General features: G+C 39.6%; 1 protein-coding gene and 2 non-coding genes across 5 annotated transcripts in view; 1 reads left to right on the top strand and 2 right to left on the bottom strand.

The window, feature by feature from the left end:
• Positions 1-589: 589 nt before the first annotated feature.
• On the top strand, positions 590-719 carry LOC137469825 (small nucleolar RNA SNORA25). The gene has a single exon (XR_010996704.1). It is a non-coding gene; the product is annotated as a small nucleolar RNA SNORA25 (small nucleolar RNA).
• Positions 720-2,331: 1,612 nt separating this feature from the next.
• Positions 2,332-15,948, bottom strand: part of CEP295 (centrosomal protein 295) — a 44,502-nt gene continuing 30,885 nt past the window's right edge. For 2 of the 3 annotated variants that reach the window (XM_068181507.1, XM_068181509.1), the window contains 11 exons: positions 14,696-14,810; positions 12,887-13,120; positions 11,478-11,638; positions 11,084-11,243; positions 8,374-9,008; positions 7,548-7,721; positions 6,272-6,389; positions 5,304-5,510; positions 4,171-4,276; positions 3,547-3,646; positions 2,332-2,706 (listed from right to left, as the gene is read on the bottom strand). In XM_068181507.1, coding sequence (XP_068037608.1) covers positions 2,659-2,706; positions 3,547-3,646; positions 4,171-4,276; positions 5,304-5,510; positions 6,272-6,389; positions 7,548-7,721; positions 8,374-9,008; positions 11,084-11,243; positions 11,478-11,638; positions 12,887-13,120; positions 14,696-14,810 — 2,058 coding nt within the window. In that variant the 3' untranslated portion in view covers positions 2,332-2,658. The remainder of the gene's footprint in view (positions 2,707-3,546; positions 3,647-4,170; positions 4,277-5,303; positions 5,511-6,271; positions 6,390-7,547; positions 7,722-8,373; positions 9,009-11,083; positions 11,244-11,477; positions 11,639-12,886; positions 13,121-14,695; positions 14,811-15,948) is intronic. The other variant, XM_068181508.1, reaches the window with a different exon arrangement.
• On the bottom strand, positions 15,053-15,136 carry LOC137469830 (small nucleolar RNA U2-19). Its single transcript, XR_010996709.1, has one exon. It is a non-coding gene; the product is annotated as a small nucleolar RNA U2-19 (small nucleolar RNA).

Consider the following 15,948-nt stretch of genomic DNA (forward strand, 5'->3'; position numbering starts at 1 on the left):
ACTGGAAAAGATGGGCAGCTGGGTTATTGAGTGAAGTCCTGTGAGAGCAGTGAGAGGAGTATCTGGTCATTACCAAGGCTGCTGGGATGTTACTGTTTCTGGTGAGCTGTGGACATGACCATAAAGCAAATCCACCAGACTCCTGTGTTGCTACATGATTTGTGGCACCAAGTCTGCTGGGCATAAAGCTTTAACATAGGTCAAGGACACAATACTCTCTTCTGCTGTTAAGAGCAAGTTGCTCCTGAGGTGTAGGATTATGGCTTGTATTGATTTATCCTTGGGCACCTTCAACACTTAAGCTACAGGGAAACAAAAGTTCCTGTTGGGAGATTTGTAGATTGGATTCCAGAGCTCCTGCTGAGAGGTTGGTTCTTGGGAACAGAAGCAAAAACCATAGGCTGTTTCATGCAATTTACACCCAAGGTGAACTTTTTCTCTGTACTAACCAAACCCGTCTCTTTTAACTCCTAGGGTCTTGCCACCAAGTTGCTGCATGTCACAGGGATGAGAAACACCACGGGAGCTACCAAAGTGAGTGTGGAGGTAAAGGCATTTACCAAAAAGGCTGATACTGTAAAGAAATTGAAGGTCACTTCAAAGAGGGTTTGCGTGGCTGAAAAACCAGCAGCTCTTAACGCGGTGACCGCATATTGAAATCCTCTGCAGGATGCCGTGGACACTCTGTGTGTGCTATGGTCTATTTGTGAGGAGATAACTTGTGTTGGTAGGCCTCCTGGGCTGAGTAAGGGTATTAGCCTGCTGCCTTTGGGGCTTTTTGATGCTGTTGTAGAGAGGCTACTCAGGTCCATTCTGAAGCAATAACTTGCAGCATTGGGCATTAGGGAACGGGGTTGCTTCAGTTGTGGTTTGAGCAGTCTTGCAGTGCGCAGTTGCTGTTTGTGTGTCAAGAAAAGGGCAGTGGAGCTGGGGAAAGGTCTGGAACCCAAATTTGATGAGGAGCAGCTAAGGGAGCTGGGAGTGTTTAGCCTGGAGAAAAGAAGGTTTGCCAATTAACAAGCAGTAGAATGAGAGGAGATGACCTCAAGTTGAGCCAGGATAGGTTTAGATTGGATATTGGAAAAGTTGCTTTTATTTGGATTGAAAATGCTAATAAATATTTTTCCTCCCTTAGATCCCGGTGATGTTGCTTCAAGCCTGCTGCAAAGAACTGCACAGCTGTTTCAAACAAAGAATCTTCTCTATAGAGTTTTTATTGCAGTTTTTGGAATTAAACATTCATTTCAACTTGTTACTGTTTTGTACACTGTAGTAGTGTGTGTTGTGACTTACCTCTTGGCCTCCCTTGGAGCTGCGGTGAAGGTGCTTGTTCACTATTAGAGAAGGCTCAGCTGAACTGAGAGTATAGAGGTGACTGCAAGTGAGTTTATCAGGTCTTTCCCCTCGCTTCCCTGTCTCTGAACTGAACTGTACCAAAGCCCTGGACAGGTGTTTATTCTGTACAGAATATCACAGCGCTGGGCTGCACTGAAAAGCCAATAACAGGTTAAGGAAATTATGGCAGCTGATCAATCACCTGTGAGTTGCTGGTAGCAGAATGCAGGCTTGGTCTCTTCCCTTGATACTCTGAGAGAGAAACAAGAATTGATGTGTATGAGCCTCAGCAGTCCTTGCAGAATTGCCATGGTGAAGTTGAGACTCCCCAGGCTCTACTGATAATCCCAGAATTACAAACAGCCTCCACCTGACTCCATGGAGTTTACCAACTTGTTCGGGCTTATGGTTCACTGCTGCAGTACATGCAACTGCACCAGACTGAAAGAAATGGGTGAAAAGAAGTGTAGAGTTCATTCATCAAAAATCTGCTTTCTTAGAGTTCCCTTGGAGCAGATTTAGAGGAGGCTGCAAAAATGAGTACAGGGCTGGAGCAGCTGTGGAAAGGCTCAGAGCTGGGGTTCATCTTGGAGCAGAGGAGGCTCCAGGGAGATCTTTATAGAGCTTTAGCATTGCAGAGGCATTGGATCAGAGGATCTTTAAAGGTCTCTTCCCCACCCCCAACTACTCCATTACTTGCTGTGGCGCATTTTAACCAGAGTGAGCATTAATGAAAAGCCCTTGGTGCTGCACCTGTTAATAACTTAAGTTTACAGCAAGAGTTGAGCTTTGAATTTGTCCTGATGATGTGCTTAGCTCAGAAAACTGGAGTAGAAAACATGTCTTTGGAAGAAGTAAGGGTGTAAGATTTTTAATTCTCTCATTCAAGTGCTTTAAGATGTACCTTGTGACTGCAGGAAACCATACTTCTAATCTTAAATCACATAGTGCAGAAAAATTCCAGCTTTACAGAAGAAAAGTCCTGTCACCTGAGGATTCAAATAACCTTAAAACTTTATTTGAAAATGTTTTATACAAGTATATTACAAAACTTGGCATCTCTTTAAAATATTAACATAAAATACAGACCTTTCAGGCCAGTAGCTCAGTCTGAGACAAACACTGAAGAAAGCAGCACAGTCCATCTGCTGTGGTGAGCTCTGAACAGGGACCCACAGGGGTTTGGGGTACTCACTGTTTTCCTACAGCTTAAAGCTGAGGTTTGCTAAATGGCTTCACACTTCACCATTGAGGCTGCACCACTCAGTGGCCTGGATTATACCAACACCACCCTATGTCCTTGTTGCTCCAAGTCTTTGCCTGTCATGGTGCTTTCCAAGTCTTCTTGGCTCGCAGTTTCTCCAGCATTTTCTGCAAATAAAACAAACCATGAGACTGCAGTACTGAAGCTGAAGTGACTGCCCTAAAGCCAGCGTGCCTGGGTATTGTGCCTGTAACTAAAACATCAGGAATGGGCAGTGCCTCCTCTGTTCCAAAGAAGCCACAGATCAAGGGCAGGGGGGAAGGTGTGCTTATTCCTCTTTCCTGTTAATGATGGGATCTGTAAAGCAATGTAACAAGAGCAGCCACTCATTCCACCCACCACAAAGCAGGTGAGCTGCTCAGGGCTAAAGGCAGGAATTGGCCCTGGATTCCCCCACAGTAGTTACAGCCTGTTAGGATTATCTTCCTTTCAGTTGTCAGGGGTGCAGCAGGGGAAAGGGAACTGACAAGCTCAAGGCCTCTTGTTCAACCCTGTTCCACAACTGCCATCAAAACGCTGACAAGATCTTGCACCTTTCAAGTTTGGGCATACCCAGAATCCTACCCTACCTAGAGTAGCCAAAGCAGTCCAAAAAAACACCAAACCCAGAATGCTGCCTTAAAATGGAAATTTGGCCAAGTCTGGACCAAGAAAAAGGCTGCTATTCTTTTGCTACAGACTTTCCAGCAGTTGGAGACTTTTTGCTCAAGCTCAGGTCATAAAAAAATTCAGCCTGAGGCAGACAAGCTTTGTAGAGAAAACTTGAGCTCAGTTGTTGACAAGAAAATTCTTACATAGGCTGTACCAATGGCATCACTTCACATCCAGACTGGTTTGAGGGTCTCCATTTCAGCTCCATTCATACCACATAGCAATTAGTCTGACTGGAAGCTGAGTGAAATTAAAAGACCCAAGGGCAAGAGAACACTGTAGCAAACTGTCATCACCTTTTGAAACTCTTTAGCCTTTTCTCTGTTTTTAGCATAAGTTTCTTGCCTTGTTTTTTCTTCATTTCTGATTTTTACTTCTGCAAGCTGATTATAAAGTCTGTGAAAACAGAAAAAAAAAAAAGTCAGTGTATGGGCAGGAAGGAAGTGGCAAAGATGGAGTAGGTTAACAAGCTTGAGGTTTTGCCCTGGGTCAGTTGCCAGCAACTGGGACAATTTGACTGCACTATCTAGTAATCCAGAATCATTTCAAATTCTTTTTCAGCTGCATCAAACAAACCTGTTCAGAGCTGCACTTGTTGCCTGTTTCTGCTCCTAAGTGCCCAAGTGCAACTGTGAACTTGGCATCAAATTCCATCCCATGTCAGGCATTAAGTGGCACAGCTGCCTCAGCAGGGTGACACCAGCCGAGTGACCTTTCTTCAGTGCCACCTCTGCAACGGCATTTCCCAGCAGGTACCTGCTTGATCAAACACACCTGGCTCCTCTCCCACCTCTTTAATAGTAAGCAGCACTGGGTACAGCTGGAAAAGCACAGACTGAGCAGCAGCTTTCACAAAACACAGATTAACTACTTTGTTTTTTTTTTAAATTAAACTTCTCCCACTTATGTTCATGCAATACCTGGATGTACGCTGGTGCATTTCAATTTCTCCAGACTTCCTATCCTCTGGAGAAGACACTTTCACTTCTACTTCTTTCAACTGATTGGCAAGTGCACCATTTCTTCCTAAGGGAAAAAAAGAAGCCAAACATATCCTAAATTTAAATCTCTAGTTCAGCTAACTCAACAGCGTGAGAGATTTCCAATAAGATTTTTAAATAAGTCCCTCCAGTCTCCCTTTTGAGGCTGCTGCCTTTGCTTTAGGCCATCCATGGCTCTCCACAGCCGACCTCAAAGTCCACAGGACGAGGCACTAGAGATGCACCAGTTTGCTAAACGTGGCTGTTCTGTGATAAGCAGCTGTTGTTTGCAGAGGCACCTTATGATGATAAAGGTGTGTGGGATGTGTCCATGGGGAGGACAGTGTGGGAATGCCATGGGAAACTACAGTCGTTTAGCATAAGGCATTTCCCCAGAGTCCTCTGCCCCCCAATGCAAATGAGCACATACCCCTCACCTGTCAGTTTGTGGTTGTCATCTCCCCAAGTTCTGGAAAGTTCCCCATTCTGGTTGCTCCTAATGGTTCCCTCTGTAAACCACTCCTTCCCTTTTCCCTCACTGGCCCAGTTTATGTTACCCATCCCTGTTCCTCCCTTACACCCTCTTCCCATTGGATCATTTGTACTCTAGGCACTCCTTCCCTCCCCAGTTATATACTCTGGACCCTCCTTCCCCGGGGCTCTCGGAGTCTGCTTTCCCTGAGTGTGGTTGTCTCCCTTCTCCTATTTCTGCCTCCCTACTCCTTCGATCAATCCTCAATAAACCTGCTCAGATTCCAGCAGCTCAAGAGTCCTTCCGTCTTCCTGGTGGGGATTTTAATTACGCTATCCAGGCACCCGTTGACCGGCCCGGGGTAGCCCATAAAGGTGGGGTGATTGTGAAAGATGAAGAGCCCCCATAAGGGCCTTTACAACACTGAACAGGCAGCCAGACAGTGGGGGAAAACAAAGCTCCCAGATTCCCTGAGAAAACATATTAAAGAATATCCCAGTTTGCAACAGCAAACATGTAGCATATATAAAATCTATTCTTTGATATAAAACAGCAATTGAAGGGATATCTAATGCTGTGTCTCGCCCCCAGATAAACCTACCAGAGAGAAGACCAGACTTCTTCTGTCTGCTTCTTAGATTCTCAGACTTTCCTCCTTGAAGCTTTCTTGCTTCCAGCTTTTCATTTTCTCTCTCCTTATTTTTAATTGCTTCTACTCTTTTCAGAGATTCCTGCATAAAATTCTGCTTTCTTTTTAAAAAAGATTTTTGTAAACTTCCAGGTGTAGCTGCAAATTCCAGTAGCATCACTGTGAAAGAAAAGGAAAAGTCTCCACATCTTTCACTTTTAACAATGAGCAATAAGTCATGCATTTCAAGGTACTTCTAAAATGCTGAGCTTGAGCATGTTCATAAATGGCATGAGGAGAATGGCATTGAATGATCAGAAATCTTGCAGAACCAGCAGCAGTTCAAACCTATGGAATCCAGTAAAGGTCAGCAGATCTGCCCAGACTAATGCTATGAGAAATACTGCATCAAAAACATCTGGATGCATCAAAACATATGGAAGACCTGACAAGTCCCCAACACAATTAAGTTCTGTGAATTCCTGACCTTCACATTACTGCAGTTCATCTTGGACAAAAAACAGTCAGTATTTTACTACTGTTCCAGAGTACCATCAGAATAGGAAAAATGACAGTTCTTTGGCTACAGGACTTGGGGGACTAACAGAAAATGAGAAATAAACAAAGGTACATAAATTATGACAACAAATCAGAAAATGGCACATATTTTTTTTCAAAATTAAGTCATTACAAAACCAAACAAGTGTACTGGTAGAGATTCTGAAGTTTCATGAGAGAGAACCTGGCCCAGGAAGAGACAAGTCAATGTGACACACACTAAACCTCGGTCAAAGGTACTGCAGACCAAGCCTGAACAGCAGAATGCACTTAACTAAGTAAAAGCAGCTCTAGGTTTTCCAAATGAGAGGTGTATTTTGTTGATAATTTTAATACTAAAAAAATACTTTCAAATTCAGTGTATTGAAGTATCACATAATTACCTGCAGTCTGATGTGATGGAGAGTGACTCTCATTGGGACTCTGGGCTTTGGGAGAACTGTCAGGCCTTTTGAATGCTGAATAATCTGCATCTGGAGCTAGTGGTAAAAAATCGCTCTCCTGTTTCAAAAGGATCAGTGATTGGATTGGAAATGCTTAACACATATGACAAATTTGAGTGAAGCAGTACTACTGTACCACTAGCATAGAACTAATACAAATAAAAGACATGCTTTTGCCTTTATGCCTGATGCAAAGAAAAATCAGAAATGGATTTTGGTAATAGGTGTGAAAAAGCTGTTTTCTAAAAACATGTTAAAATTAAAAAAACCAAACAACAACAACAAAAAACACCCCCAAAAAAACCAAAACCATCCATTAAAGACTTTTGCCCACCAGATTTCAATTGCGTCTGATAATACGGGTCTGCAAATCCAATTTCATTTTCCTTTCCTCCCGCTCTCTCCAATTCTCCCCATCACTCTCTTCCTGCTCTGTCTTTTCCCCCCTTTTCCCAGAGGCAGATGACATCCACTGCAGCAGTACAGCCTCCAGCTGCCAACCTCCACCTCACCCATGTATCAACTACTTGAAAAAAATCCATCCTTAGACACTTTCAGGAATTCTCTAGATGGCTCTTGAAATTAGTGCATGATTTAATCTAGTCTGTTCATCTAACAGACACAGATTACTTGGTTCTACATCAGTGCTTCAGCACCCAAACTATTGTCTCATTACAGCCCAGCCCCTCTGCAGTTTACAAAAGCCTTTGCTTTATATAAGCAAGCATCAAAAAGAACACCACAGGTTAATTAAGTGTGGCAGTTATGAAGAGCTGATTCATTTTCCCCATAAACCTCTAACTGCTGTAGTACTCTGGTATGGCTGCATCCTCACAAGGTGAGGGGTTTCTCCTTTTTTTTTTTCCTGTCTATTTTGTAGTTTTCATTTTATCCCACACTCTCCTTTCATTCAGTTTTCAACTAATAAGATGCAATCCAGTCTTGCAAACACCAGCAAGATGGTTTTGTTTTTTGCAGCAAGTCTTCCCAAGCTTTATCTAGATCAATATGACAAGTGATTCTAAGGAATACCCCAAATTTAGGATCTATTTAATCTGTCTGGAAAACACAAACCAAGATGATCCAAAGCAATTACAAAGCTTGGAGAACCCAACAACCTCTTCTTTTTCAACAGTGGATGAACTGCGACAATGGGGCCTCTCCTTAGTGTAATTAATACTAAGTTCAAGCCAGAATCACACTACATAATGCTCACCTCAGTATAAACATTACATTCAGACTGATCCACACAAGAGGGGTTATCCATTGCATCCTCCTTAGTTTTCTCTTGGTTAGGATGTTCAATGTCTAATTCTACAATACTGATGTCATTGGAGCTTATCAGGGTGAGCTCAGGTTCTTCCATAATACCATGCCCTGACTCAGTCTCCTAGAAAATAAATTAATAAAGACATCAGTAAGGAGAAAAAGTAAAAACCCAGTATTTTCAGCAATAGCAACAACTGTTGTCAGAAAAAGGAAGCTCATTTTACATACAGAAAAAAGAAAACTTGCCCCAAGCAGTAAATGAAATACAGAAAGAATATTTGTATATCAGAATTCAAAAAACTGAAACAAATAACCCAAAGCAACCAAACAACTAAAAAACTCCCTCTCTCCACAAGTTTAAATTACTTAGCTCTAGGGCAAACTTTTTTTTTAAAGCTACATCAACTATTTCTTTAGTTTGCTTATGCTTTGGTTAATTTATTTACTTCCTTCAGGCTTCTAAATGGAGCCAGGGGCTGTTCAGTGAGGCACCCATGCCATGTAACCCAGCTGCATGAACTCTTATCCCTTGGTGCTAAGAGAAGGGGATGCAGTAGGGATGCTACAGCTCCTCCAACCATTGTGGGAACTCGGCTCATTTAAGCTACTGCTAATTATCTCAGTGCTAGGATCTGGAAGAAGGAGTAGGGCAAAACTCCAGGAACCAGGAACTAGAATTGTAAAATCAACATTTGCCAAGCTTTCAGATAGTAAAGGTCTAAAATAACTGTGCAACAACAAAACACCTGCTTTTGGAAATCTGTTCTACTCACCCAGACTGGAATATGACATGAGCTTCTGGGCATAGGATGAGAATGTTTTCCATGTCTTTGGAATAAAGAATTGTTCTGCTGTACAACAGTGTGCAAACAGATGTCTGAGTCTTCCAAGTTTGTTTCCCTGAGAACCCTCAGAGATTCCTGTCCTTCTGGAAAGCGTAGATCTGGCTCCTTTATATCCATATTGCACTGAAAATGCAGCTCCATTGCTTTATTTACTTCATCTACATGAACTGATTTTTCAGGAAGCTTTTTCTTATCAAATGCCTTCAAAGGTAATTTTTCAGCAGACACAGTCTCTTTTACTAACTGCTGAGGGAAAGTTTCATCCATTGTAACTGGTATGGGATCTAGCCGATAAAATGATTTTTGCTCTTCCAGGTGAATCAGACTTTCATTCTGCAGATCTTCCACTGAACACTGGAGATTAATACATTCCATACTTCTTGACAGATCTTCATATGCATTTGCAGGTGAAATACAGCTCTCAATGCCTCTGTTTTTAATTCCAGGGGTTTGTTCAAAATGTCTCTGTGACACAATATTCATATCCCCTGCCTGATCAGCATTCTGACAGTCATCACTCAGAGTAGATTCTAATTGCAGTGGGTGAAAAGATTCTTCAGATCCTGTTTCAAAAATTGTCAGAAGTCAAACTTCTTGCTAACAAAACAGAATTCCCACTTCAAGTCTCTCTATAAGAAGACTTTTCACTAATGTGTAACAAGAAGTCTAGTAAATAGGAAGAAACATTTTGTTTAAAAAACTGCTTAACTTTCCTCAGACATAGTACCATTAACATTACAGAAAATTATTCCATCACTGTGCACAAAACTTCAAGAAACAACACTTTCTGCTGCTTCTTAGAATATGCTTAGCAATGGACTTTGTGATGGTGCTGACATAACTACACTGGAAGCCAGAACATTTTACAGCTTATACTCTGTAAATGGAAGTCCTCCGAGTTTCTTTTGGGTCTGCAACAAAGTCTCTAAACCAGAAAGAAAACGATCCAAAACACCATTACTTGGGCAGAAAATCTTGAAAGTAGAAAGCAACATTCCAACTGGAACAGACACTACTGTTCCTACTAGGTACAGTAATGCATCCTAAATTATCTTTCTTTACCTGAGCATAGAAATTAAGGTACCATTTTTCCCCAGAAGAGGCTGGGCAAAGAGTAAGACTGGCTATCAACATTAATTACTGGGGAGGCATTTCAGCAGAACAGCAACTACCAAACAGACAACAGTGTTGTTTAAATCACTTTTGTCCTAAGTTTGATAAAGTCGGTTGCACAGACTCCAGCATTGTGCTATCACCAGGCTTTTTATACACATGCAAAGTCCCACAGAAACCTTTAATGGTTTCCTTTAGACATTTTTTGATACACAGAAAATATCTAATTTTACATGTGTAAACAATATTGTCTGCTGATAAACAGCTGTTAATGGGGAGGGAAGAATTACACTGCAACATCAGCCATCAACAGAAAATTCTCTGGATGATGCATTTGCATGTCAGCCTTCCTTGAACCATCGAAAATAGTTTTTACTTGCTTAGCCTATTGCTTATGTTACTTTCCCCCTCCTTTTAAAGCACAACAATAATTGGTTTGGGATTATAAAAACACTTAAGAGATGGGAAGATTTTGCAATTAAACCACAAAGACGGTGTCTATAAGCAATTTAGAAATAGAATGGTTTGAAGTTAGAATGGAGCTTGCTAAATCCTATTTGCTGTGACCATAATCACATCTTGAAGTCAACCTCTTCTAGCATTTTTTATTACTTTGCAAGTCACAAATATAACTGACCAATAACATTTGCATCATAACTACATCTATTATTGAATTATTGTGCCACATTTCCTGTTCCTGTTCAGCTTTTTGCTGGAGCATCTTGAAACACTGAAACACCCAATTATTGCTCCAGAAATATTTAAATTGCTACTAGCTGCATTTGAAATTTTTAGAATTTAGAATTACATGAAATATCAAGTTAATTTAAATTTAACTGCAAAACATTACAAAATATTGTGCCTGCTATAAACTGCAGTTAACTTAATCATAAACTTCCAGTTTTTAATTATAATACCATTGCTCAAAAGGTTGTTGTCTTATCCTCCCCTTCATTTTGCAGAGAGATAAGGCAGTTCTGCAATCAAACCAAATAACGCAGTAGTGCAGTGTGTACTGCTGTGACTTAACAGTGGGAAAGGAAAATGGAATTGTTTCTTGAAGAACACAATGTATGTAAAAGACAAATTACTCAGTTTAGAGAGACTCTAACACATTAACAAAATTTTAAGCAATTTTTGGAATCTCCTTACCTTACTCATACTTACAAAGTAATGGATATACATTAACAAATATTTGAAAAAAGGGCAGTTTCAGCCAGAGTTGATATTTCTTTGCCAACCAAATCATTGCAGATGGAATAAGTATCATAATATTCATTACAGTGACTTGAATACACTTGTCTGGTTTTGTATCACAGTCATAACTGCTGAAGAAATTAACTTAAAAAAATTTAGTTCTACCATTAAAGGTGATGGAGGAGACTGTGTGTGAGAGTGCAGCGGAGTTAAGACATTTCAGAGCACGGCTGAGAGAAGCAAGATCTGTCCCCATTTCAAACCCACACTAAGGGCTGGTATTTATACACTGGCACAAAGCTGATTTTGAAAACTACACCGAACATACCTGGAGTAACATTTTCTCTAACCAGCCTTTCTTCTGATGAAATGTTTTGGCCATTTGTTTCAAGACTAGAAGGCAGACTGCTTCTTTGTCTGTTCAGACCGGAGTTTTCCTCATCTAGAAATGCAGACACATGTGGACTTTGTGTTGAAAATTCCGAAGTCTAGTGGCATAAAAAAAAAAACTTTGATTTAAGATTAATTTTCTCAGAAATATGAAGCATAAAAAGAAAAAGGTAGTTTTTGATTTTTGGGTCATGTTTCTGCTACAACCAGTAATCTACATATATAAAAAATATACTGTGTTTTTTTCTAAATAGTATAGGGATTATAGATTTAAATCTTAGAAAAATCTTCAGCCAAAGCATTTCCTCCACCAGAGTTTTTTCCTGCAGTACCTTGCTAAATTCTCGACTGTGTTGGGAAATTCTGTATTGAGAACAGGATGATGATGATGATGTATCGAAGTCAACACTTGGTTCCAAAGGCTGAAAGAGCTGGTGATGGAAGTTTGGAAAAGGTCTCTCCATTTCAGGAAAATAGAATTCAGTTGCTAGAGCTATAAGAGAAGAGGTTATTTTAAAAACAAACAAACATCACCCACACCCCCAAAACCAAAATAAAAACAAATTAAAAAAAAACCCAACCCCCCCAAACAATGGACATATCACAAGCTGTTTCTATATACAGTAAATAAAGCCTATAATATTCTGCAGGTATACAAACACCAGCTGTAAAAACAAAATCTTTACAGCATCCAATTCTTTGACTCTGACACAATGCAGGTATAAAAAGAAGTAAGAAAGTGCTACCCTGATTCAATTTTATTATTCTTTAAGTGAAAAGGTGAAGTCCATAAGTTCTCTGTTCAGCTCATGTGAGACTGCCTCAAAAGTAGTATGGGTTTCTAAGTACAAAACTCACAACAGAACAAGACCAATGAAGAGCCACAAGGATGATTAGAGGATGGATGTAGCACATGATGCTCAAAGAGCAGCTAAATAAATGAATTTGTTCAATCTTAAAAGAAGAACTGGGGGTGAGAGGGAAGTGATACAAAAATGTCTGCTGTCTACTACCTCTTAAGAGACAGTACAGAGAATCCTACAATGGTCTGGGTTGGAAGGGACATTAAAGATCGTCTAGTTCCAAGCCCCTTGCAATGGAACACCTTCTACTTGACCAGTTACTCAAAGCCCCATCCAATCTGGCCTTGAACACTTCCAGGGATGGGGCATCCACAACTTTTCTGGGCAACCTGTACCAGTGCCTCAACACCCTCACACTATTAATGATTTCTTCCTAATATTTAATCTGAATCTGTCCTCTGTACGTTTAAAGAAAATGCAGTCTCCTTGAACATGCAAGAAAAAAAACAAAAAGAAAATAATAAAGTTACTAAAATTTTGCTTGGTGGCATAGAATCCTTGTCCTTGGAGATATTCAGAACTTGCCTGGACAAGCCCTTAAGCAACCTGGTCTAAGTTGGATTTGCTGTGAGCAGGAAGGAGAAACTGACAAAAATGGCATAGGTAGCAAGCAGCCCAGCCACAGTGGCAGGAAGCTGCACAGAACTGATAGAGACCTGGTCAGTTTTTTTTTTTCTGCACTAGATAATGCTTTGTGAACATATATCTAACACCAAGCTCCAAGAACATCAAAGTATTGGATTCTTGCATGTAGAATCCTTATTGACTTTAAAATGTAAATTGAATATAAATAATACAGACCAGTGCCTAACACTGAGCAAGCTCCTCATTCTGTATGATCAGAGAGTAGCACAAAAATGCTATAAAAGAATGAATACCCTGGAAATGTGTACTGTCCTCTGAGTAAGAGTTCAAGTTCCCAGTAGGTCTCCCCAGGATCTGCTGTATCTGGTTTTCTTTATAAAAGTACATCTCTCCTTTGGAGAACTGACTTTCACATGCTTCAGACAAATTCTCTTGCCTCTGCTGCAAGGTAAAAGGAAGCGAGGACTTCCAAGGGTGGTTTCCTGTTTCTCTCAGAATTCCAACTTCTCTACTATCAGAAGACAATCCTGAAATAGTAAGTTAGATGTTCATAGTTTTGCATACAAACCACTTACATGATATCATTTGAAAAGACAGTGCTTAGTATCCTGAAATATTCATAAAGAGTTCTGGTGTTTTGTTACTTTAATTGTCTCCTGTCAACGCTCCTACAAACCCTACCGCACATTTTCACAAACGCAAGTTGCTAATATCTAATTAGGGAGCAGTCAGTACATAGCGCTTTTACAGAATGTAGACTTAAGAAATACTGAAATAAAATCAGAAAAGAATTAATACTGCTCTTTTATGCTAACTAGCACATCTTTACCTCCTACTGCATATAAACGTGTCAATCCTTTCATGTGATCTTGAATATCTTCATGACACCCCACAGTGGTTTTATTCGTGCTCAAACAGAAATCGCTTTATACTAACACTAGAAATCCAGGGGACCAAGACAACCAAAATCATGTTCCTAAACAGTACACCAACCCCTCTTTATCCGTAAGCTTACAGAAGAACTGCACAAAGCTACCAGAAAAGGTCATTACTAAGCACTGAGTGTATGGTGAAGACACAGCTAGACTTGAAAAATTTATTTAGTCATATAACTTCTGGTATTTTTCTTCAAGAAAAATTCTGGTATTTTTCTTTGACTAAAAAACTAACTAAAAAAGAATAGAGAAGAAAAATTACAAGAAAATTATCTTAGAAATGGCTTTAGCTTTCTTACATCAATAAAACACAGATGTATCATGAATTATAAAGTTTACTACTCAAAATAACATCTGTTTGAAACATTAGGGTTAAAATGAGCCATTGAAATCTCAGGCTGTAAAAACTGTAATCTTCAAGAACTGATTTATAAACATGGAATAACACATATACATACGTTTCTTAAGAAATCAGATGCATGTCAGAATGACCCAATATTAAGCCTCAATGTAAGCAAATCCAAGGGTCACTACCTAATCAATTTCGCACTCACTTCCATGTTCACAAGTAATAATGTCAGGAGCACTTATATATTTATTATAAAGGAAGTGGTTTTGATTTTAAGAAAAACTAACATCAAGAGGCAGACTACAGACAAAAAATAGTAAGAACACATTTCCCAGAAAACTATTAAAAGTCAATATGACATTCAAATGACATTTTCACAAATAAGTCATTAAGAATTACTGTGGTGACAAGCAGATACTGGAACAAGTCTCTTAACAGCAAGACAATCATAGGTCTGAAATAATCCATGATGTATATTGATTAGGAAACTTTTATTAATGTATTGTTTGAAGATAATTTTTAAAACAAAAATTGCTACTTGAAAGCTGCTAGTTTTAGAGTTGCATAATAAAACTCAAAATATCCTTTGCCAAAGCAGATGTATAATAATATTAAATTATTATAAAAGTAAAATATCATGAGCACCTAAGAAAACATTCTGGTTATACTCAACTCTCTAAGATGTATTAATCAACCTTCATTGAAGTTTGACACGAGATTATTTCAGAAGAACTTACATTCAATAAGTTAGACCCATTCTGCCATGAAATGAAACCACCGTTTTCTTTTTACAAGAACAACAAAACCTGAACACTCACCAGTGTCAATGGGGCTTGCATTCAACATTTCACTGGTTGAAAAGGTGCCAGTGGAAACTGTTGAAGTTACATCACAGGGTATTTGTTGCAGGAAAGCCTCTGAACCTGGCACTTCCTAGGATAAAGTAACACACATATTACCATGTATTCACATGTTCAGAAGTAAAACTTTAAACCCACACATTTTATTCTGAGCTCAGTTCAAGTGTAGAAGCCTTCATGTTTTGCACAGTCAGGCAAATATAGATTCATCCTTGCTCAGTACAACACATTCACACCCCATGTCCCAGACACATCACCCCCCAACAGCCCCCTCCCCTCTCTCTCTCATACACACACTCACTCTCATATGAAGCCTCTCAGAACTGCATACAAATCATGTCACCTGGAAGATTGTTTTATCTTCTGGTGGTCAGATTTGGCTATTTCTCATCACAGACCCACTTCAGTTGAATTGTGGATCTCAGAGGGACATATATGCAAAATATTAAAAACTCATGAACTTTACAAATACTCTCAATATTGAGCTTTTTGCATACAGTAGACTTAAAATCTAATTCTATGAAATTAAACTAAAATATACAAAATCTTCTAAAGCATTATCATGTTTAATTTTAAGGTAAGCTCTACAAAGTCACAAAGCAGATAATGAGGGTTCTTGTACTTCAAAATTTTGAAGAATTAGATGTGAACAGTTCTTCTCAAACTCTGACTTATAATGTGCCCTAAGAAAATTAAAAATCTAGGAAACCCTTCTGCTACATTTCTCATTACGTACTCTCTCTCTCACTATATATATATATATGTATGTATGTATGTGTTTATATATCCATGTCATACACATCATGCTTTAAATACTGTATTTATCTGCTACCAAAATGATGGAATCTTTGAGGGAGAGAAAGGAGGGAGACTGGTGCTGGTTTTGGCAAGGCTTTTAACACTCTCACAATATTCTAGGATCCCAGTTTGGATGTTGCAACCTGGATGGATGGACAGTAAGAAGGGTAAAAACCTGGCTGGATCATCAGGCTCAGAAGTCAGTGACTGAAGGGTTACACACTCTGTGGAGGTGGGGAACAAGTACACAGGGCCCTGTCTTTGGCAACGACTCAGAGGAGGTGACACCACACTTTTATCAAATTTGCAGATACATTAAGACAGGAAGAGCATCCCATGCACTGAACAGCAGTGCTGGTATCCAGAAGGACCTCTGAGGTTGCCTCTACAGGAATGATATGAAACTCAGCAAG

This window comes from Anomalospiza imberbis, chromosome 2, assembly GCF_031753505.1.
Source record: "Anomalospiza imberbis isolate Cuckoo-Finch-1a 21T00152 chromosome 2, ASM3175350v1, whole genome shotgun sequence".
NCBI classification, from domain to species: Eukaryota; Metazoa; Chordata; class Aves; order Passeriformes; family Viduidae; genus Anomalospiza; species Anomalospiza imberbis.